At 41.3% G+C, this 24,772-nt stretch overlaps 2 protein-coding genes across 2 annotated transcripts in view; both read right to left on the reverse strand.

The window, feature by feature from the left end:
- Nucleotides 1–23,393, reverse strand: part of LOC132399349 (uncharacterized) — a 215,820-nt gene extending 192,427 nt beyond the window's left edge. The window contains exons 1-8 of the mRNA XM_059979603.1: nt 23,261–23,393; nt 13,256–13,408; nt 12,684–12,828; nt 10,418–10,576; nt 9,756–9,880; nt 4,849–5,139; nt 1,474–1,632; nt 1,051–1,235 (exon numbers count right to left, since the gene is read on the reverse strand). Coding sequence (XP_059835586.1) covers nt 1,051–1,235; nt 1,474–1,632; nt 4,849–5,139; nt 9,756–9,880; nt 10,418–10,576; nt 12,684–12,828; nt 13,256–13,408; nt 23,261–23,326 — 1,283 coding nt within the window. The 5' untranslated portion in view covers nt 23,327–23,393. The remainder of the gene's footprint in view (nt 1–1,050; nt 1,236–1,473; nt 1,633–4,848; nt 5,140–9,755; nt 9,881–10,417; nt 10,577–12,683; nt 12,829–13,255; nt 13,409–23,260) is intronic.
- Nucleotides 23,394–24,328: 935 nt separating this feature from the next.
- The window catches only part of LOC132400048 (apolipophorins-like), a 103,906-nt gene continuing 103,462 nt past the window's right edge, over nt 24,329–24,772 (reverse strand). Inside the window, exon 11 of the mRNA XM_059981134.1 lies at nt 24,329–24,551. Coding sequence (XP_059837117.1) covers nt 24,329–24,551 — 223 coding nt within the window. The remainder of the gene's footprint in view (nt 24,552–24,772) is intronic.

Consider the following 24,772-nt stretch of genomic DNA (forward strand, 5'->3'; position numbering starts at 1 on the left):
ATTGTAAATGTACAAAATCAGTACAGACTCATAGAGCAGATAATGAACTGTCTTCATATAATGCTTTCAACAACTGCATCCTCCAAATTATCATTTCATTATAACATTCAACATAATTGCCTCTGCCTTCAAATTATTCGCAGTTCCTAACTTGAAGCAATGAAATAATTTTATTTTCCCTCCTAGCTGTTTCTGGCTTCAAGCTTCAATGTTGAATCTGCAGAGAGTTCTGAATTGTCTTACTGTTTATTTCTTGCCAACAGTGACAAAAATCCCTGCTGTTTGAACACAAACACACGCAATTGATGCTATTTTAAACTGTTCGCTCTTAAGCACAGAGTAGTGTCTCACGCCCACACAAGTGTGTGCAACTGAAGCTGGCAGGAAACTTTCCGGCATAGTCCCCTGTCCCAAATAGGTGGCATAGTGTCTCAAATAAACAGAGGGAATCCCAGCTATTTTATTGATTAGTTTTTGTTCTTTAAGAGTTATCCCAAATAAACAGCTGCCTTGACTAAGTGATGGCCCAATTAATTCTTCTCTCTTTAGTTCTCTTCACAGATAACATCTGACTTGAAGAACTTAAAGAACTTGAAGAACTTACTTGAAGAACTTACTTAAAGAACTCTCTGCTCTAATGTAAGTTCATACATAATAAACACTTAAAGCATGTTACTATCAATCTCCCCTACCAAAATAAAAAATGCAAAGCTGAAATCTATTTATTTAGAGATACAGCACAGTAGCAGGGTCCTTGAATGCAAAGAGCCTACTCTGCCCAGTTACAGCCAGGTGACCAACTAACCTACTAACCCGTATGTCTTTGGAATTGGGAGGAAACTGCAGCACCCAGAGGAAACCCACATGTTCAGAGGGAGAACATGCAAACTCCTTACAGATAGTGGCGGGAATTGAACCTGGGTCACATTATGCTAACTGCTGTGCTATCCAATCAAAATGGAATTCTCAGAATAGTCCAAGTTAATTGCAGCATTTTGCAGAACAAAATAAATGTGTTTAGTTCCCGTTCCATTTCATTGCAGTCCATACCTTGGCTTGATGAAACCAGTGATGGCAAAGTCGGTCCTCTGTTTAAGATCTATACTTCCTTTAATTCTAACGCTGATGGCAGCAGATGCATTTACAGCAAGTTTAATTGGGAGACCTGAAATGGATGAAAATGTCATCTCCTCGGTAGCTAGACTTGTCCTTCTGTTATACTGAATTTCTTGACCCTAAAGAGGAATAAAAATGTATGAAATTAGTAAACTATACTGTTGAGATCACCAAGGAGAGAAATTATTAACAAAAACTTCCTCATAGCTAAAGTTAGTTGCCAATTAAGAGCGGACACAAAGACATTACTTTTTTTTTATAACTGAAGTTCAGAGTTGATTAGTCTTCTAACCTTCATATAATTATGTTAATTACACCAGTTAAAATGAAACATCGAACATGAATGTCTTTATTTACCTTCAAAAGTCTTATTGCAATTTCTGCCATATCTAAAGAGTATTGTTTTATTTGCATCCTCAAGACACTGCAGTCTAAGAAACTCAGTTCATTTCCAAATATCTTGATGCTTAGGCCACAGCTCAGCTTCTTCTTCCTCTTTTCCATTCTTTTCATAAACTAAATCAACAAAACAGGATTAAGTTCTTTATGCAGTGCTCATGTAAGGAAAACAGCTTAACAGATGAAATTTCCCTGGGAAGAGTTAACATATTTACTGCACTTTACATTGCAATTGTTTCAGAGGCCAAACAGACCTAAAATTCACTGACATAGATTTAGATGGTTCTAACTCATGATCAGAAACCACAAACACCACTGGTATACTCCGAGTACAAGTAGCAGGGGGTTATCATTGGAACTCTAAAGGAAAATGAGGGAGATCTGTGATGGTATTGGTATGTGCTTGGCTAGAAGTTCTACCTTGCAATAAATGCACGTCAAAATGAGAGACCCATACCAGTCTCTTTTATGGCTGCAGGGAATGATTGTCCTACACGTACAGCACAAGCTGTCATGTACATACCTTACAACTGTACAATTCACAGGTATTTTGCACAGTTGCACAGATTCAGGAGTTGTATGTGAAGCACAAATATATCTGCAGGATTCCCCACCAGAGCTGGAACTCAGCACTGACAAAGTTGCACTTATTGCACCTTATTGTCTACTGGCCACAAAGCTGCAACCTCAAGCTCCTGTTCTACTCCCCGTACATTGACGACTGTGTGGCCAGATTCCACTCTAACTCCACCTCCATCTTTGAAGATGATACCGCATAATGGGCCATATCCCAAATAACGATGAGCTAGAGTACAATAAGGAGCTTAGTAACATGGCGTTCTGACAACATTTCCCGTCAATGTCAGCAAAACAAAACATCTGGTTATTTACTTTGGTGGGGCAGTGTTCATACTCCTGTCTAGCTCAATGGCGCTGAGGCTGAGAAGGTTGAGAGTTTCAGGATCCTCACAGAGAGCATCACCAACTCCTTTTCCTGGACTAACTGCAAAGACACTACAGCTATGAAAATGCACCAATGCCTCTTCTTCCTTAAAAGATTAAAGAAATTTGTTACGTCCGAATTGACCGGTATCGATGTTGCTTCTATCAGTACACCATAGAAAGCATGCTATCCGCTTCACGGCTTGATTTGGCAACTGCTCTGTCTATAGCTGCAAGAAACTTCACAATTGTGAACACAGCTTAGCATATCACTGAAACCAACCTCCCCCCATGAAATTGATGTACTTCTTGTCTCAGTAAAGTAGCCAGAATGATCAAAGACCCATGCACCCCAGAGAATCTCTTCTTCACTCACTCTAGGGCAGAAGATACAAAAGCCTAAAGCCACTTACCATAAGCCTCAAAGACAGCTTCCTCCATGCTGTATTGAATGGTTCCATAGTAGGACAAAATGAACTCTTGACTTCATGATCGACCTTGTTATGATCTCGCACCTTATTGTCTACTTGCAATGTACTGTTTCTGTAGCTGTGCATCTTGTTCTATATTCTATTATTGTTATAACCTGTGCTACCTCAATGCACTGTATAACTGATTGATCTGAATGAACAGTATGCAGGACAGATTTTTCATTGAACCTCGGTACATATGACAGCAATAAACCAGTTCCGATCCTCACTACTGGAAAGAGTGGAGCACTTTCAGGTGATCAGATGTGAATAATGCTGAGATGGACACAGGAGTGGGTACGTGTTCCTCCAACAACAGCAATTGAGAGGCCCTGAAAAATTCCAGAGGAATGTGATCCATTATGGCCTCAGAGTTGAAGCAATCATTGCTTTTTGGTGTACACTCTCCAACAAAAACGAAGCTCAGATTAGACCCTAATAGGAGTGCCCAAACAGATCTTCATTCCATTATATCAGGGGATCCCAACCTTTTTATGCCATGGACCAATACATTAAACAAGGGTTCCATGGACACCAGGTAGGGAAGCCCTGCTTGCTTTCTTCATGGAGGGTCATGTAGCTTGCTATTCACCCACCTAAAACACAAATGCATTAGCAACAACTACAACCTTATCTACGTGCAGAGACCACTGGGCACAAAACCACCTCGCCTTCAATCTGACAGCAAAAGCCGTCCATGCCAAGAAGATTCGGCTTGAAACACCAACTGTACTTTTCTTTTTCCCATAGATGCTGCCCGGCCTGCTGAGTTTCTCCAACATTTTGTGTGTGCGTGTGTTGCTTGGATTTCCTGCATCTGCAGATTTTCTCTTATTTGTGCCAAGAAGTTCCAAATGGCTTTGGCAAATGATGACAGCTACACAATTGAATTTCAAAGCAAAGCCTTCAATTTGTTTCCAGAATGATAGGGAACACATTTCGCAAGGTAAGCTTAAATGAAGTTACATTAATATTGATTTCTAGGCACCTTCACTGAATTCTGATCCCTTTTAGTTTTACTTATCAGTGGAGACCACTCCAGGAACCACAAATCTGATGGCTCAGGCCTTGAAATTTTTTAGTACTTTTAGTCCTTGGACGAGGGTCATTTGATCCCAACTGAAAGTTCCTTCTGAGGTCCACTTCATGATCTTTTGTTTTATCGTTACCTTTCTCAGGATTCTCAGTTCAAAGCTGGGTTCACTTTCCTTGGAGTGAGGAGGCTGAGAGAGCAGCTGATAAAGGAATATGAAATATAAGGGGCATTGAAAAGACAGTCAGAAGTAATCCTAATCCCATTCCAGGACCATCTGAAGGTGGAAGGCATAGATTTAAGATTGGAAATAAACAGTTTAGAAGGGAACTGAGGCAGATTTAACTTACACAAATGCGTGACTGAGGTGTTACTCTCAGAGCTTGTAAGTAGTACCTACTATAGATGAGTACTTAGATCATGGAGGCATGCAACACAACGGACCGTGAGCTGGCTCCGGGCTTCATGTCTGCAGGATCCGCAATGTTTTCTCCGTTATGTATTGAATGGAGGCTAAAGCTGTGGCCTGCTCCAGGCTGCGTGTTTGAGGACTCAATTCCATTCTAAATGCGATTAGCTTACTTTTACTGTTTGCACGATTTCTCTTTTCCTCTCTCTGCTCATATGGTGTTCGTCAGTCTTTTTTTAAAAATGGGTTCTTTTGGGTTTCTTTGTTTTGTGGCTGCCTGTAAGGACATGAATCTCAAGGTTGTATAATGTACACATACTTTGATAATAAATGTACATTGAACTTTGAAAGGGGACAGATATATATGGATGTTTAATGGGTGGTGTGGACATGGTATGCTAAAGGACGTGTTTTTCCACTGTATGACAATTAATTTGTAGTAGGCTTTCAAGTAAGTATTTTGATAAGAGTGTACTTACCTTGGTCTCTATTTCATTAATTCTATTATAGTCCACATTCTGGCAGCTTTTTTTTGTTCTATCAGGCTTGAGTTTCGCCAGCTGATGATTTGATGCCACTGATCTGCTGACAGTGTGCCTTGTCACAGCCCCCTTCTTATTCAGAGGCTGAGCAGAAGATTTAGCTGGGTTTCTCATTCTCCACTTTTTTCTTGAATTTTTAAAGTGTTTGGGACTGTCCATAAAAGGGGGTTGCTTGTGACCCAACATTTTCTGTACAAGATACTCAGCATTTTCTACTCGAATGCCAACCTGTACATAAATAGGCAGAGAAAAAGTGAGATGAAGACTATTAATGACACAAAAGTAATGCCACATTTAAATCTTATAAATAAATATCATTCCAAAATGTACAACATCATTAGCAAGGCCAGTGGCTGGAATCAATATGATGGAAATACAGAGCTAGAGATTCCCGACTGTTAAAATCACACTTAAAATCAAAGTTCATGAATGACATCACCTGCTTCGAAGGTGGTATTATTCTACAATTTCTATACAAGTCTGTATCCGAATTAATCAACTTTAAATGCCATAGACTGCACGCCCCCAAACACAATGCCTCATATATTAAGAATATGGCTCTTTGGGTTAGATTTACCTATTGAGTTTGATCCTGATTAGGGGACTCAACTATCCAGGAGCGCCCACTTTAGGAAAAATCAGAAGGAAAGCTCCTGAGTACTATTTACTATTTATTACTTTATTGTCGCCAAACAATTGATACTAGAGTGTACAATCATCACAGCGATATTTGATTCTGTACTCCCTGGAGTACAAATCGATAGCAAATATAATAAAAATTTAGATTATAAATCATAAATAGAAAAGGGAAAGTAAGGTAGTGCAAAAAAACCGAGAGACAGGTCTGGATATTTGGAAGGTACGGCCCAGATCCGGGTCAGGATCCGTTCAGCAGTCCTATCACAATCGGAAAGAAGCTGTTCCCAAATCTGGCCGTACAAGTCTTCAAGCTCCTGAACCTTCTCCCGGGGGGAAGAGGGACAAAAAGTGTGTTGGCTGAGTGGGTCGTATTCTTGATTATCCTGGCAGCACTGCTCCGACAGCGTGCGGTGTAAAGTGAGTCCAATGACAGAAGATTGGTTTGTGTGATGTGCTGGGCTGTGTTCACGATCTTCTGCAGCTTCTTCCGGTCTTGGACAGGACAACTTCCATACCAGGTTGTGATGCACCCTAGAAGAATGCTTTCTACGGTACACCTATAAAAATTAGTGAGGGTTTTAGGGGACTTTAGGGGGCTTTAGAGCTTATGCAAAAGTTAAAGATTTAAATAATTTCATACTTGCAAATTACTGTTGATTCAAGTAGCCCAGACGTTTGTCATTGATTAAAGATATCAACATCATGCTTCAAGGAGTTTTCTCTTGGCAACTGTGGCATATTACCTTGGAGCTAAAACACTAAATGAGACTACCAGGTTAAAAGTCAAGCCACAAGTACACCTGGTGAAATTTTGCAACACGTTTGTAGCCGGCAACCAGTTGAACTTCCATCAGGCTAAATATTTGTTAAAACTACCACCTCCATTCTTTGTGGCTCTACCTAATCATGAGAAATTAGATAAAATTGGTCTTGAGCACATTAGACAGTCTTCAAATATAGTCTGCATTTTTGTACTGCAAATTGACCAATGATGAGGATGGATGTGAAGCCCAAGCTTCTTGCAAATCACATTGCCCACAGTTTTACCTGCTGTGTACATATGAATATATTTTCAGATTATTTTGCAGCGGAGGGAACAACCTTTTTCAAAGGTTTCCAATGCAAATCAATGTTCCCTCAAAGACCACAGGCAAGTAAGATCTTGTCTCTAAGAGCATTGATGGCTGAATGTTCAGATTAAGTTTCATTTACTACATGTGCATCAAAACAAATGTGTTGTTTGTGGTAACAACCAGCAGCAAATGTCACCACGTGTTCCAGCGCCAACTTAGCACATCCACACTGTACAGCAGAACAACACAAGCAGCAGCAAGAACTAAACAAAACGAAGCAACAGCAAAGCCAAACAAGGCTCTTTACTAACTTCCCTCACACACACAGACAGGCCTCCTCCAGACTTTGACTCGTAGACATGGGGCCTCTAACCTCCAGTCCCTGCCCTGATTCACAGACATCTCATCTCCAGACAAGCCAACCCAGGGCTTCAACCTTTGAAGCCCTCCAGACTCACTGATTTTGGGCTTCTACCTCTAGACTCACTGAGCTCTGGACTTTAACCTTCAGCTTTGTCCTCTGGACTTCACTGACCTCGGGGTATAAACTCCAGGATTCACCAATCATAGATTTGACCTTCAGGCCTCAACCCTAGTACTCAGCAGTCACAAGTTTGACCTGAGGCCTCTACCCCAGTATTCACCAAATCAAGGGCCTGAACTTTGCACCTCAACCTCTGGAACTGTACAGATGGGCTATTCCTGTAACCGAGGAAGGGGTTACTTCCTTCATGACTCCTGCCCGTACAGACCTCCAACCCAGGACTCTCAATGCCTGCAGACCTGGCGTCTGAGATTGCTGGTTCAATGAACCCTCTGGGTTCACAACATTGAAGTCAATGGGAATAAGTATCTGTACTGCCTAGAATCATGAGAAGAGTAGTTAGGAACCATTCATATAACTCTCAGTTTTAATCACCACCCAAAATTAACTTGCAAATTTTTAATGCAATTTTCAGGAAACTGTAATTCCCTCCCATCAGGCACACTTTTACCATCATAAATTCCAAATGCCTACATTTACGAAGGAAGCTTGTCACTTTGAAATTACCAGAAGTAGCTTGTGACATTTACTTTGCTTCATAATTGTCTACTCCGTGGTAAATATCTGCATTCCAACCAAATCTTCCTTTCACTTTCCAAGCTGCTAGAAGATTTGCCATTTGAATACCGTAACAGAACAACTTGTTAATTTTTTTTAGAAGTCCAGACTTCATTTAACTCCTGGATTTGGAACCTATGCAATAGAAAGGCTGATTAAGCATTTGTGGATGAAGGCACTTTACTCCAATCTGTAGTTTCTGATTGCAGCAGTAATAACAACCTCATTAAAAATAAATGGGTATCTGTTAGAGCTACAAGCGGAAAACTGAAAAACGCATGCTTCGGTGCACCAGGGAATATTTCAGAATGGAGGTGCTGCAACAGAATCTCTAGCTCTTAGATAAACTCCCATTGCTTTCAGATGAAAAAAAAATTGTAAAAAGTAATTATTTTCACTCATTACTGTATTATTTTGCTTTAAGGTAATAACTTACATTTGAATAAGGATCCAAAGCTTATCTAACAAGGTAAATGATTACAAGTGGATAGAAATGTCTTTCCATCTCCAAACCATGGTATAGCTTTAGGTTGGTTAGTGAGAGAGCATTATAATGAAGGCAGTGACTTGATAGCTAGCAAATAGGAACAGGGATGGATGAAAGCAAAGTAATCTGTATCTTAAAATTGACATGATTATTCAACCCTTGTCCAACTCATTTCTTTAAATCAATGCTTTGACTTTTCAGTTAATCCAAACTCAACGATTGCTGGGGAGCAAATTTCCATCATCACTCCTGCAAAGAAACACATTTTTGATGTCAATACCGAGTGCCTAACTCTAATATTCACGGGTCATCTCTTTGTCCTCATCTCCACCACCACAGAAAATATTCCTTGTATCTAACACACTACCTCAACATATCTCAAACTGATCATATTTTTATCTTCTGTATTTAAATCTGTCCTCACAGTTTGACCCTTCTGGCCTCAATATCATTTCTGTGGGTCGCTCCTGGCTTGCATAAAAAAATTCAGTTTATCCCTCCTGAAAAATGCTGACGAGATCTAATTACAATTTGGTTTCACTCATTCAAAGGATGTGGGAATTGCTGGCAAGGGCACCATATTTTCTCATCACTAATTGCCCTTGAGAAACTGGTGGTAGGCCAGCTTCTTGAACTTCAACAACACATTTGTGCAGGGAATTCTAGGATTTATACCCAGTGATGATAAAAGACTGGCAATATATTTCCAAGAGGTGGTGTTGCTCCCATGCACTGCTATCCTTGCCTTTCCTAGTTGTAGATATTGCCGGTTTGGTAGATGCTGTTGCAGTAGCCTGAGAGAGCAATTGTTTGCATTTGGATTGGCTACATGGTGGAGGGGTCACTGTTTAGGGAAATTGACAGAATGCCCATCACAGCACTGACCTGTGCCTCATACTTGGACACCAGTCGCTAACCTGCTCTGGTAATGTCATGAACGCTGAGAGAGGCTCAGATTCACTCTTCTTGGAGATAGCCATTGTCTTTTTTTTTGTGGTGTGAGTATTACTTTGGTAATAATCTACACATACCTAAGTGTTGTCCACATTTTGTTGCACACTGGCAAGGCCTTTTTCATTTGCTAAGGAAATGTGAATGGAATTGGATATTGTGAAGTTATCAGACAACAGTGCCACTTCTGACCTAAAAGTCATTAATGAAGCAGCTGAAGATGGTTGGTCCTCGGACACCGTGCTACAATGATGGCTTCAACAATCTCAATTATCTGTGAGGTATGATTCCAACCTCTGGAATACTTTCCTGTTGATGCCTGATGACTTTAATGGGATCTAACCAGAGTATTCAACACAGAGTATAACTCACCTCTTTATACTCTGGTCAAATTGATTTGAATTCATTTCATTGTTTTTTTTTTAATAATTGTTTGTGCCCATGTATGACCCCTAGTACAGTTTGTACTTGGATTTCTGAATCAGACTCTCCACAGTTCTGACATTCCTGCCATTTTGAAAATGTCTCCTTCTCTCTCACTCTCAAGACTAATTAGGAAAATCATTATGCTATTTGATCAAAGGAAACTTGCCTCCAGAAGATTGACAGCATGGCCCATTGCAAACATGGTGAGATTTGCCATTATCGAACGAGGCAAAAAGGACTTTGGAGAGAAAACAAGAGCAGCCTCTGCATTTGTCCCAACAGAAAATGATTCTGTAACAGATGAAGTGCAACGGTAAAGATTTCATTAGCAAACAAAACACTTTTTTTCCTCAATAGCTGTTGCACAATGTCTTAATTTCTAAGAATTATAACTACAACACATAGACAGTGCATCTGGAATACTGACAAATACTTTTTACATTACAAAGGGTTCTTTTATAATGTTTTCTCCACTGGGATTGTTGTGTCCAAAACCAACCTTTTGACTTGGAAACATGTATTCAAGCTACGATATGCAAGTCCAACTTAACAGCTAATTCTAAAAATCATTACACCATGTTTTCAAATGTTTGCCAAATATAATATAACAAGCTGCAGTTACTTATAATTCTAAAACTACCCAAAGCAAACTTTTAAAGCACTGATTGGCAAGCATGATCACTAATTTTGCTCTTCATTTTTCTACCGTACAAAATGCTGTCACAGCTTCGGTGGGCTCTACAAGTGGGGACGTCACTTGAGTTAAAGTCAACAGATGTCCTCTTTTAAGTAATTGGCATACATAGGTCGAACACATCGCCATTATACCTGACAGAAAAGTGGCATCCGTATACGATGAATATTTCCAGTGTTCCAGGTCAAAGTCTTTGCTGATGATATAATTGGGAAGAGATTCCCTCAGCTGCTGCTTGAGGGGGTCATTTGTTTCCATGATCTGAGATAAATGGGTCCACACAAAAGAGCCCACTGAGAAAAGAGATTTAATTGGTTAAAGAATGATTCACATGCACCACAGTGTACAAACACGCCACTGCTCAAATACATGGTCCATTTATTGCAGGAATGCTTCCTCCACTCTATCCCTGATCATCTGGATAAAACAGCAAAAATATTTCAAACAGCTCTTCTCATTAAATTGAGAATGATCACTTTAATGACAACAAAAGAAATTCATCATTACAAGTAATTAGTGGAGATCATATTACTCTCTATTCTAAATTCAGAAATAAATTTGAAGACAGTATACAGAACCTTAGACGATTTTTTTGCTGGATAAGTGGAAATGAAATATACTAATTATATGATTGTCCTTATTGGTGTTTCACCTGATTGCATCATTCACTGGCTTTGTAACCATCAATAGCTACCACACACTCTCAGTGTGCAGCAGGTAAAAGGGGGTAAAATAAACCTTACATTCATCCACTCTTCTACTATCCCAATCTGGCTAACATCAACCTTCAACTACATGGCAAATGTAACCAGGCCAAGGCTACCAGGGGTCTTGTTAAAATGGCAGCTCAGGCTTTGCTAACACTCTCTGGGTCTGCTGTCTTAAAACAATATTTCTCAACTGCATGCTTTAAGACTACAATGTTTAATTGCTACATCAGGTGGAGCTACAGGGTTACTGGGCTAGCTGACCCTACTTTGAACAGCAATCTTAGCCTGGAAAATTGGGCCTCCTTTATCCCAGTAATTCTTCCAACTCTAAATTCCTGCACCATCCCTCATAACAGAGGATGTACTTGGAGCTCTCCACAGTCAAAGCCGGGAATGGCTCCTGGTGGGGAAAAACTTGGCAAATTAACGTGGGGAAGTGCGAGGTCATGCACTGCTAAGTCAGCTCAAATGACAAACAATGACTTAAACAGAGAGAGACTGCAAATAGGTGTAGGAAAGAGGCATCTAGGTGTTCTTTTGCATGAATCACAGATGGTTAACAGACTGGTGCGGCACGCAGTTAGGAAGGGAAATTAGTCTTTTTACAGCTGGTTTGAGCTTGGAAATCAGGAAGGGATATTAACATTGTACAAGCCTTGGTGAGGCCATACCTTGAGGATTATGTATAGTTTTGGCCACGCAGCAGTATATATTAACATGGGAAGACGTAGAGAAGAAATAAATCAGACTACTTATTGGATTGAGATGGTTACCCGATCATGAGTGGCTCAATACTCGGAATCTTCACTATTTGGTGTTTAACAGAATGAGTCATAGAATCATACAGTAGGGAATCCCGCCTTTTCGCCCAACTAGGCGAGAGGTAGGATGTTATTGAACTACACTAAGGGAGCATGACAGTGTAAACGATCCCCAGGGATCATTCCACTTATGGGAGTGTCTCAAAGGTAGCCGCATAGTTATATGGCATGAAGGCAGACATCGAAGACTAAGGCACATTGGCGATTCTCCTCACAGAGAGTGGTAAATCTGCAGAACTTCCTTTTGAAGACGGCTGTGGCAGCTAGATGATCCCAGGAAATATTTAAGAAGGGGGAAAATAATTTCTTTTTTAAATTTGGGAACTGAGTACTAAGGTGAACTGGTCTTGGAGACAAGGCTGGAACTGACCAACCATAATCATGTTGAAGAGTAGTGCAGGCTTGAGCGACCTAGTGGCCAAATCCTGCCTCGATTCTGTTATGCTCTTGTATGATCTCCTTTTGCTTTAAACTGCTGCTGTTGCACACTGACCGGACTGTTATCCCTACTAAGGCCAGGAAAGGATCAGGTCTAGTGAATGGAAAATAACTGAGAGCCAAGATCATTCCTGGATTAAGTACACAAGCCTGCAACTTGCGTTAATCTACAGGCTAAATTTTAAATCCAGACTAATAAATTTGCAACAATTTCTCATCAAACCCTGGTCTGTTTCCTTAACAGAAACATCTTGTAACTCTTCCACTGTCACATGGTTAAATAAGTAAGCTTTAATACATCGCTCTTCATCCATCCCTTCAAACTTTGTGGCATATTTTCAATAAGCTTGCCAATTAAATGACCCCATGAAGTTGTTTTGATTACATCACTCATTGTCACAACAAACTTCCAAGAGTGTCAATATCCCAACCTTGAGTGGATTTTTCTTTCTGTAGTGTGAGGCCTACTGTTTCGAACAGCTGATCGCTGGGACATTTCATTAAGGTGTAGTAAGCTGCAATTCGGAGCTCCACATCTTCATCCATTGTCTGATACAGCTGAACCAACACAGTGCGCTGAAAGCAACAACAGCATTAGCAAGAATGAAGAACCAAGTCAGGCGGACAAAGCAAAAGGTCTGGTCACTTTAAATAAATTTTGCATTAAATTTTAAACGATTAACCTGCATTTATTTAAAACTAAACAACGTTTAATCAGAACAGAAAAGATCCTCACTGTAGATCTGCAGCAAAATATTACAAGGAGTCTGCTGGGGAAAAAACCAGCAAGTCAGCAGCATCAGTGGGGAGAAGGAGTGGTCCGCAGTGTGGGTCTAAGCTCATCAGTTTCGATGCAGGGTTTCAACTAAAAAGATGGCACTCCTTTACCCCCACCCCCTACAAATGCTGCTCAAGTTGCTGAGTTTTCCACCAGCACACTGATTTCAGCACCTGCAATCTCGTGCCTCCATAGATAAGCAACCTGCTGTGAATATTATCTTACATCAGCTTCGCAGGGAATTCTCCGGAAAGCATGAATAGCAGCAAGTCGCACTTGTAGCAAATTAGCTTTCGACTGCACGCACTTATTCAGAGTCGGGATCAGAGCACCCGCTGCGAGACCAGCATTTCCAATGGCTTTCAAGGACATCAACACCTGGAGATTAGGTAAATTCAATATTCAGTCCATTACCGGCTCAAGTAAAATATAAATATTAATCAGCAAATGCAGTTACACCAAAACAGAAAATAGTTAGTTTATTTTCAGTAACAATAGTTCTTGGGCTGGGTTTCTTGTTTGGCAAACTCAATATACGTCAGAATTTTGAAATCCCCAGAAATTATGATAGTGAGGGAGGTTGTACACATGGAGTGGATGTCTGCCAGAAAGTGCAGTGGGTAGGTGCATCATGATAAACCTGGTGCTTTCCTTCAGCCCTTACCCTCACATAGTTAGCTTGAGACTTGAAAGATCCGGCAGCACTATTTAATGAGACAATCCATTTTGTACTGTCTAATCAGTTAGATGCAAATGATTGTTGAAGTGACTATGTAAAAGTGCGGCGCTTTCTTCAAACGTTTCAAGTCTCCAAGGAGTTGGTGGCAGCTGCTGGACAACGTTTAGTTTATTTCAATTTTCTTCTACAAGCACGCTTTACTGGACATAATCTGCTTATTCTCCCAACCCTATCCGGAGTACTGCAGGACTGGGAGGATAAACCGAAATCAAGGAAATACTTTCCACTCCTAGAAAAGGGAGGAAGAGGAGGAGGTTGAGTGCAGTGGAGTGGAGTAGGACAATTTATAATGGTTCATCTGCCCAGAGTCTTCAAGGAACTATCCTCCTTATCTGAACCTACAGAGAAGTACATGGTTTCTGCAGTCCAGTAACAATTTCCCCAGGAAAACAAAACTGTACCCTGCAGATGCAGTGTTTTGCTTGTCTAGTGAGTATCTCACCTTCAGACATTTTCCCTCTCTTATTCCTTCTCCCTCTTCATTTACAATTATGCCCCTCTAGTTGCTTCCTTCGTTGAATCATGTGACTAATGAGGATTCAACACCTTCCCCCAACCTGCACCACTGCAGCAAGCCATTCAATCTCTCTCCATCCCATCAAGAGATATTTCTCTCCTCCTCTCCACCCCTCCCCATTCTTCCCAGCTCTTTAACTTTTCTCAGTTTTGATGAAATAACATTGAATGGAAACAAACCCTCCTCTCCATCCATAGATTGTGTCAGACCTTCTGAGTATTCCCAGTAATTATCCGCAGGGAAATCTGTTTGTTGTCACTACTCCAAGTACAGCCAACAGAGCGGAACAAAGACTATAGTGTCAAAGGCTGTCAAACTTGACAAACCTTTCTTAGGCATCCTTCTAGGCCAGGAGTTCCCAACTGTTTTTATGCCATGGACCAATGACATTTAACAAGAGGTCCATGGACCCCAAGTTGGGAATCCCTGTTCTAGGGATATCTGGAAAATATGGAAGTTGTGCAAGAGAAGTTACACTCTAAGACAGACATGTTCTCTTCTGTGTCTGGAAATAGATGAGAAAACAATGCTTTGCCGGCACTGTAAGTTTGCTCTCTGTGCAGGGGATCATTGACTACACACATGCACACGCACAGCAGTGTCACAATATCAACTCCATCTGAGACTGGAAGTAAACACACTCCTTTAATGCATGACCACAGGTAATAAAATATGCAGCACAATGCTGAATATCCTACAACAGTCATCATTCTTTCATTCAGCGCCAGCTGCATTTAAAGCGCTGCTGTTGAGCCAAGCGTGGAAAGAGTTGTGACCCCAAGACAGGTACATGTGCTAACCACTACACTACACTACACTACACTACTGTGCTGCCCCAATTTACTGCCATCAATGCCTCGAACAGCTGACCCTTATTTTAGTATTCTCACTACTAGTTCAAGACAGGCCAGCAAAAGTAAATAGCAGCTTCACATTTGGAGTAATGGAGAGCATGGCCAATAATTAACCACCTGATTACACTAATCCTACAATAATCCCATTTCTTGAATCTCCCCGCATTCTCAAGTCTCTCCCAAATTCTACCACTTACCAATATGCTTGGAATAATTTACAATTAACCTAAAGTATGGACGACTTTGGCATGTGGGACATTTTCCCTGTGACAATGTTGGTTTCAGAATCAGGTTTAATATCTCTGGCATATGTCATGAAATTTGTTAACTTAGCAGCAGCGGTTCAATGCAATACATGATCATATGGAAAAAATAAAAAGTAAATCAATTGCAGTAAGTATATATGTATATTAAATGGTTAGATTAAAAAAATGCAAGACAGAAATAACAAAAAAGTGAGGTAGTGTTCATGGGTTTAATGTCTCTTTAGGAATCAGATGGCAGAGGGGTAGAAGCTGTTCCTGAATGGCTGAGTGTGTGCCTTCAGGCTTCTGTACTTCCTTTCTGGCAGTAACAATGAGAAGAGGGTATGTCTTGGGTGATGGGGGCAGTTAATAATAACCTTTCTGAAGCACTGCTCCTTGAAGATGTCTTTGATCCTATGGAGGTTAGTACCCAATACAAAGCTGACAACTTTCTGTAGTTTCTTTCAATCCTGTGCAGTAGCAGCTCCCCCCCCCCCCCCACCCATCATACCAGACAGTGATGCAGCCTGTCAGAATCCTCTCCACAGTACTTCTGTAGAAATTTGAGTGTTTTAAAGTGACAAACCAAATCTCTTTAAACTTCGAATGAAATACAGCTGCCTTCTTGCCTTCTTTATAGCTGCATCAATACACTGGGATCAGGTTAGCTCCTCAGAAATCTTGATACCCAGGAACTTGAAATTGCTCATTTTCTCCACTTTATGAAAACTGGTTTCCTCCAGATGCTCTGGTTTCCTCCCACATTCCAAAGGCATGTGTTAGAAAGGGTTGGTAAGTTGTGGGCATGCTATGTTGGTGCAGAGGTATGGTGACACCTGCATAATGCCCCTAGCACATCCTTAGACTGTGTTGACACAAAATGACGCAATTCACTGTATGTTTTGATATACTGTACACGTGACAAACTAATCTTCTAATCTCTTTAACCTAAAATGGTAGGACAATCTGTCAGAACTCTATTTCCCTTAAGAACTTATATTTCAATTAAATCACTCCTTATTTTTCTTAATGCAATAGTCCCTCCATAACCGAACAATATACGTATGCCTTGACTTCACTGCAAAAATAAAAGCTACCCAAAGTAAGCATTTTGAGGCACTCCTGCCAGCAGCTGCCCCAGAGACAATGCACTTTTTTTTAATGAGGTTCAGATTACTTTTAAGCATTACAGGTCTGTCTTGGCAGATGCAAGCCACTCCTGGCTATGATGCAACAGCGATGTAATGAACCAATCAACTGGGAGGCAGGTCAGCCAATGAGTCCACTAAGGTAGACAGGGTGGGAAGAGTTATGTTGCCTGCATTCCAGTTCAACAGCAGGATAATGGAACACTGCAACTCCTCAGCCCTCTTTTAAAAGGCTATTTAATCCTGTTTACCTGTCATTACTCTATTTATCTTATGTGATTTAAACACTTTGGCCAAATTTGCTCTTAACTTTCTCTGCTGCATAATCATTTTATCCTCTATTTTTCTTCATAAAATTATAATGTTTATTGGAGGAACCGAGTCTGAAGAAGCTACCTCAGTCTGTGTTTTTAAAAGGGCTAATCAAAGAACACTGATTTAATTCCAAAAGCTTGGGCGAATAATTTTAGTCCATTAAACAGCTCAGCATTGAAAAAGACAAGAAGCTATTATATAGGATTTTCAAGCTAACCTCAGCAGAATGTTTACTTAAGATTGTTTTATTTAAGTCAGAAAATGCCTCCTTTTGGTTTTGCATTCTACACATTCCGTTATTTCTTATACATATGATATTTGCTTGGCCCATGTGTACTTAGTAAACTTGAGCTTTTTGCAAATTCTTTTTTTTAATCTACAAAGCAGTTGGGCTTCTCGTCCTCCTAAAGCCAGGAGAGAAGGGTTGTGTCCCAAAGTTAGTCCAACTCAATCTAAACCAATTGAGAACTGAGCTGTGGAGCTGGTCTTTATGCAAGTACTGGGATGATGCACTCATATAACAGTACAGCACAGGACAGGCCTTTCAGCCCACTGTGTTGTGCCCACCCAGCTAAAAAGCAAATCAAGAACACCCAAACATGAATCCCTCCTCCCTTTACCATGTCTATACCCTCCATCTTCCTCACATTCATGTTCCTATTCAAACATCCCTTAAAAGTCTCTAACATATTTCCCTCTACCACCATACCAGGCAGTGCATTCCAGACATCTCACCGCGCTCTGAGTAAAAAATTTACCCCTCATATCCCCTTCGAAACCACCCCCCCCCTTCACCTTCAAAGCATGCCCTCTGGTATTAGACATTTCTACCCTGGGAAACAGATACTCCTTGTCTACTCTATCTATGCCTCACATAATCTTATAAACTTCTACCAGCTCTCCCCTCAGCCTCCGCTACACCAAAGAAAATAACCCCAGTTTATCCAGCCTCTCATTGATAGCACGTCCTTTAAATTAAGCAGCATCATGGTAAACCTCTTCTGCACCCACTCCAAAGCCTCAAAGTCCTTCCTATAGTGGGGCGATCAGAACTGTCTGCAATACTCCAGAGTTTTATAAAGTTGCAACATAATCCCTTGACTTTTGGAACTCAATGCCTCAACTAAAAAAAGCAAGTATTCCATCGGCCTTCTTAACCACCTTATCAACCTCTGTAGCCACTTTCAAGGAGCTATGAACTCGAACCCCAAGATCTCTTTGCTCAGCAACACTGTTGAGGATCTTGCCCTTCACAGTGTACTGTCTCCTTGCATTTGCCCTACCAAGGTGCAACTCCTCACATTTATCTGGGTTAAACTCCATCTACACACATCTGCAATTGATCTATATCATGCAGTATTCTTTGTCAGTCTTCTCCACAACTCCACCAACCTTGGTATCATCCAGAAACTTACTAACCCACTCATTCAGATCATTTATATACAACATAAGCAGCAGAGGTCCCAGCACAGATCCCTGTGGAACACCACTAATTACAGACCTCCAACTCGAATAAAACCCCTCTGCCATCTACACATAAGCCAGTTTTGAATCCAAACAGCCAACTCGCCGTGAACCCTATGCATCTCAATCTTCTGGATTAGCCTCCTAAGAGGGATTTTGTCAAATACCTTACTAAAATTCATGCAGACCACATCTACTGCCCTACCTTCATCAATCTCTCCTGTCACCTTGTCAAAAAACACAGTCAAGTTGGTAAGACACAACCTGCGCTGCACAAAGCCATGCTGGCACTGTCTCCAACGGGATCCCACTACCAAGCACATCTTTCCCACCCCTCCCCCACATTCCACTTTCTGTAGGGATCACATCCTATGCTACTCCCTCGTCTGCTCGTCCCTCCCCACTGATCGCCCTCCTGGCACTTATCCTTACAAGTGGATCAAGGGCTAAACTTGCCCCTACACCTCCTCCTCACTACCACTCAAGGCTCCAAACAGTCCTTCCAGATGAGGCAACTCTTCTCCTGTGAGTCTGTTGAGGTCATCCCTGTATCTGGTGCTCACGGTGTGGCCTCCTGTATTTCTGTTATACCCGATATAGATTGGGAGATTGCTTTGCCAAGCACCTACGCTCCATCTGCCACAAAAAGCAGGAACTCCCACTGGCCACCCATTTTAATTTCACTTACGTCAATCCACAGCCTCCTGTACTGTCATGATGAAGCCACACTCAGGTTGGAGGAGCAACACATTATATTCCATGTGGGTAGCCTCCAACCTGATGGCATTAACATCGATTTCACGAACTTCCAGTAATGAACCCCCCCCCCCCACCCTCCTTCACCATTTCCCATCCCTTTTTCCCCCCTTTCAACTTATCTCCTTGCCTACACATTGCCTCCCTGCAGTGCTCCACCCTCTTTTCTTTCTCCCAGGGCCTTCTATTCTCTATCAGATTCCCCCTTCTCCAGCCCTGTATCTCTTTCACCAACCAACTTCCCAGCTCTTCACTTCTTCTCTCCCCCTTCAGGTTTTACCTATCACCTGTATTTGTTGCTCCCCTCCCCCCACCTTCTAACTCTTTATCTTTCTCTCGCCCGAAACATCAATTGTACTCTTTTCCATTGATGCTACCTGGCCTGCTGAACTCCTCCAGCATTTTGTGTGTGTTGCCTGGCTCTCCCTAATTAGGCCATGGGTTTCCAAATACTCAGATTCTATCCCTAAGAATTTTCTCCAGTAATTTCCCTACCACTGACATGATACTTACCAGTGTACAGTTCCCAGGATTTTCTCTTGTTACATTCTTAAATAGAGGTACAACATCAGCCACTCACCATTCATCCACGATGTCACCAGTTGCTCGAGAGTTCATAAAGATACTGGTCAAGGCCCCAGGAATCTCATCCTTTGCTCCTTCAATAACCTGGAGTAAATCACATCAGGCCCTGGGGACTTATCCACCTTAATACTCATTGGCAGGCCCAGCACTTCCTCCTCCTTGGCCTCTGAACACCCAAATGTATTTTATACACTCAGCACTGATCTCCTGGTCCTCTATATTCTCTGCATCCAAGCAAATGTTCGCCCCTTTTCCCTTGAGTGGTCCCATCCTCTCGCTAATTATCCTCTTGCTCTGGATGTATGTATAGAATGCCTTGGGATTCACCTTAATCCTGCTTGCCAAGGGCTTTTCATGGCCCCTCCTGGCTCTCCTGATTTCCTTCTTTAGTTCTTTTCTGGCTTCTTTATACTCCTCATGTGCTCCGTTTGATCCTAACTTCCAAAACTTTACATACTTTTCCTTCTTCTTTTTTGTAAATTCATCATCTCTCGCACATCCAAGGTTCTCTCATCTTTTCATCCCTGACCTTGCTTCTACCAGGAACATACCTTTCCTGGGCTCGGCGCAACTGATCGTTAAACACTTTCAAGTGTCTGATGTGATCTTGCCAGAAAAAAGGTGCTCCCAATTAACTCTTCTTAGTTCCTGCCTAATGCCCTCATAATTTGCCCTACTCCAATTTAAAACTCTCTCACAAGAACCAGACCGATCCTTATCTATAGCTATCCTGGAAGTTAAGGAGCTGTGGTCACCCACTGAAAGATCAGTCACCTGGCCAGGCTTATTACCGAACACCAGGTTCTCTTGTTGGATTGTCCACACATTGACTTAAAGCTTCCTGGATACACTTAACAAATTCTGCCCCATCTCAACCCCTTTCACTAAGGAGGTCCCAGTTTATATTAGGGAAGTTGAAATCCCCCATGACAACAACCCTATTATTTTTAGACATTTCCTTAATCTGATTATATATTTATTCCTCAATAACCCGGTGACTATTCTACTGTGTGGTCTGTAATACAACCCAATCACTGTGATTGCACAGTACTGTATATATTGTACTCAAACATTGCATTATGGTGATTCTTTTGTCAGTAAGCACTATTTTATCTGATGGCACTTGTTTATTATGGCACAGGAAGAGGTAAGTTGGACATTGGTTCTAGACTGGTTTCCACAGCAAACAAATCCCATCAGTTCCATTTACTTTCTCCTTATTTCCCATTAACCCCGCAATTTATTCTCTCTCTCATATGCCGAGCAACACGACCATCATTGGAGATTATGCAAGAAAAAAGTGACGCACTAGTGTCTTACACTCCCACAAGAACCATACCAATCCTTATCTATAGCTATCCTGGAAGTTAAGGAGCTGAAAGTTGGGGGATATTATCATTTATATATTAATTTTTATTATGCTTTATCTCTTTGATTGAAAGAATGTACTCCATATTTATTGAATATTGCCAAGATTTTCTTTATCTCTTAAATAAATACCTCTTAAAATTTGTGCCCTTAATGTGAAAGTCAAGGAAAGTAGTTCATCATTGTATACAAGACCATAAGATATAGGAGCAGAAGTAGGCCATTTAGCCCATCGAGTCTGCTCCACCATTCAATCGTTCAATCATCCAATCCTTCCAGTCATCCCCCCTCCCCTGCTTTCACCCCATACCCTTTGATGCCCTGGCTAATCAAGAATCTATCTCTGCCTTAAATGCACCCATTGACTTGGCCTCCACAGCTGCTTGTGGCAACAAATTCCACAAATTTACCACCCTCCGACTAAAGTAATTTCTCCTCATCTCAGTTCTAAATTTACATCCTTCAATCCTGAAGTCATGCTCACTTGTCCTAGAATCCCCTACCATGGGAAATAACTTTGCCATATCTAATCTGTTCAGGTCTTCTAACATTCGGAATGTTTCTATGAGATTCCCCCTCATTCTCCTAAGCCCCAGGGAATACAGCCCAAGAGCTGCCAGACATTCCTCATACAGTAACCCTTTCGTTCCTGAAATCATTCTCATGAATCTTCTCTGAACCCGCTCCAATGTCAGTATATCCTTTCTAAAATAAGGAGTGCAAAACTGCACACAATACTCCAAGTGTGGTCTCACAAGTGCCTTATAGAGCCTCAACATCACATCCCTGCTCTTATATTCTATACCTCTAGAAATGAATGCCAATATTGCATTTGCCTTCTTCACAACCGACTCAACCCGGAGGTTAACCTTTAGGGTATCCTGCACAAGGACTCCCAAGTCCCTTTGCATCTCTGTATTTTGAATTCTCTCCCCATCTAAATAATAGTCTGCCCGTTTATTTCTTCCACCAAAGTGTGTGAACATATACTTTCCAACATTGTATTTCATTTGCCACTTTTGTCCATTTCCCTAAACTATCCAAGTTTCTTTGCAGGCTCTGTTTCCTTAACACTACCCGCTCCTCCACCTATCTTTGTGTCATCGGCAAATTTTGCCACAAATCTATTAATACCATAGTCCAAATCATTGACATACATTGTAAAAAGCAGCAGTCCCAACACTGACCCCTGTGGAACTCACTGGTACCCGGCAGCCAGCCAGCATAGGATCCCTTTATTTCCACTCTGTTTTCTGCCGACCAGCCACTAGTAACTTCCCTGTAATTCCATGGGCTCTTGCCTTGCTAAGAGCCTCATGTGCAGCACCTTGTCAAAGGCCTTCTGGAAATCGAAGTACACCACGTCCACTGTATCTCCTTTGTCTACCCTGCTTGTAATTTCCTCAAAGAAATGCGGGTTTGTCAGGCAGGATTTTCCTTTCAGGAAACTATGCTGTCTTTGGCCTTTGCATGTGCCTCCAGGTACTCTGTAATCTCATCCCTAACAATTGATTCCAACAACTTCCCAACCACTGATGTCAGGCTAACAGGTCTGTAGTTTCCTTTCTGCTGCCTCCAACCCTTCTTAAATAGCAGAGTAACATTTGTAATTTTCCAGTCATCCGGTACAATGCCAGAATCTATTGACTCTTGAAAGATCATTTTTAGAGCCTCCACAATCTCTCCAGCTACTTCCTTCAGAACCTAAGGGCGCATTCCATCAGGACCAGGAGATTTATCCACCCTCAGACCATTAAGCTTCCTGAGCACCTTCTCAGTCGTATTTTTCACTGCACATACTTCACTTCCCTGACACTCTTGAATGTCCGGTATACTGCAGACGTCTTCCACTGTGAAGACTGATGCAAAATATGCATTCAGTTCCTCTGCCATCTCTGCATCGCTCCAGTGTCATCTCTCATTTCACCAAATGCCATTCATCAGATACTATTCTGTACACATGTTCTTCAAATCCAAGCATATATGGAGCATGAATGGGTGAAGGTTGCACAAGGTTACATATGAATACCTCCCTCAGACTGTTGAATGCAACATATTCCCACCTATAACAAAAATAGATAATACTGGAAACACTCAAAATGTCAGGCAGCATATGTGGAAAGAGAAATAGAGTTAACATTTCAGGTCAAAGACCCTTTGTCAGACCCCTTGTTGGAGTGTTTCCAGCATTTTCTGTTGTAATTTCAGATTTGCAGCATTTTTGATTTTATATTCCTACCTTTTCCTTTTTGTCAGACTCCCGTGCTTTACAGTTTCCTTGGACATAACCTTCCAGGATCTTCATGAACCCCTGTACCTCCGGTACTTCTTGACATCTTCTGTTCTTTGAACAAAAGTTATGAAGCAGTGACGAAGTTCCAAGAAAGGTTTGCCTACTTGCATCTGGTGATTCCATCAGAGCCTGCAAGTGAAAGTCCGTCAGATTCACACTTATGCACTTCACAGGAACTGAAGACTGATGAACACACATTCAATACTCATTCCTAATCTTCTTCCATTCTGGCCAAAAGAAACATGCACTTCAGTGTTATTTAGTCAATAATGCTCAACTCAACTCAATAATGTATACCTGTGAATAATTTGCTCTGTCAGATCATGCAAGCTAATTTTTCTAGTTCCGCATATTTCACACTTTGTTCTGACTGTATTTCAACACACCCATTTGTTGAATGCGTGATGCTGCCGAGGCTAACTAAACATGGGTGAAATAAAGGCTTAGACAGCACCACTGGAGAACATAGCCATGGAACAACAGTACATTATTGTTATGTTCTAAATATCTTCAATTTAACCTGAGCTACGGCACAGAATAGGCCCTTTGGACCCTTCGAGTCATGCCACTCAGCAATCCCCCAATTACAATTACCAATTAGTCCAACAACTGCTATATCTTTGGATTGTGGGGCAAACCAGAGCACCTGGAGGAAACCTATTCAGTTATGGGGAGAACATACAAAGTCCTTAGAGACAGCAGCGGGATTTGAACCCAGGTCACTGTTATCATAAAGTGTCATGCTAACCACTATGTTACCGTGCCAGCCCTCATCTTATCACCTACACAAATGCCTTCAGTACTTGGCTGTTTCTTCCTGCCTTCATTACTGTATCATATTCTACCAATGATAATCAAGGATTGACAGCTTTAATTAACTTGATAGCACCGCCCCAATTCAAAAGCAAGCATAAAAACTGTTGAAACTATCAAGCCTCAGACTACAGCCCGCTGCTTCCTCATGGTCACCTTTGAATTTAGTCCAGTCACCCAGTGTTTTCTCAAACAACAATCTTAAACCATATTAGCAGTATAAATTACAACTGGATTAAGCAGAATGAAACTTCTCACAGTAATTGTGGCGACCATAGACGATGTAGGTTCTGGAATGAAAGCCAAGGACCACAGAAAGGTGTCTGTTCTATCTTTATCCAGCTCTTTAGACAGAATGATTTCTGTCAGGAAATTGATACATGCCTCTGTTCCACAGGATGGTAAAGTATCCACCAGAGGCTGCCTAAAAATGTACAAAGCACAGTATCATCAGTTTGACAAATTTTCCCTTGATGGGCCCTATTACTAGGAATCCAGAAAGTACTTGTGTGTTTCAGATCAATCAGCCTCTCGTAGAAATTACATCAATGATTTAATTGTTGCATCATACACCATTTCATTTAATTCAAGATCTTTTTCTAAATGTCTGTACCTGATGTTGGGCTATAGACAACAATTCCTACA

The sequence above is a fragment of the Hypanus sabinus genome, chromosome 9 (genome assembly GCF_030144855.1).
Source record: "Hypanus sabinus isolate sHypSab1 chromosome 9, sHypSab1.hap1, whole genome shotgun sequence".
Taxonomy (NCBI): domain Eukaryota; kingdom Metazoa; phylum Chordata; class Chondrichthyes; order Myliobatiformes; family Dasyatidae; genus Hypanus; species Hypanus sabinus.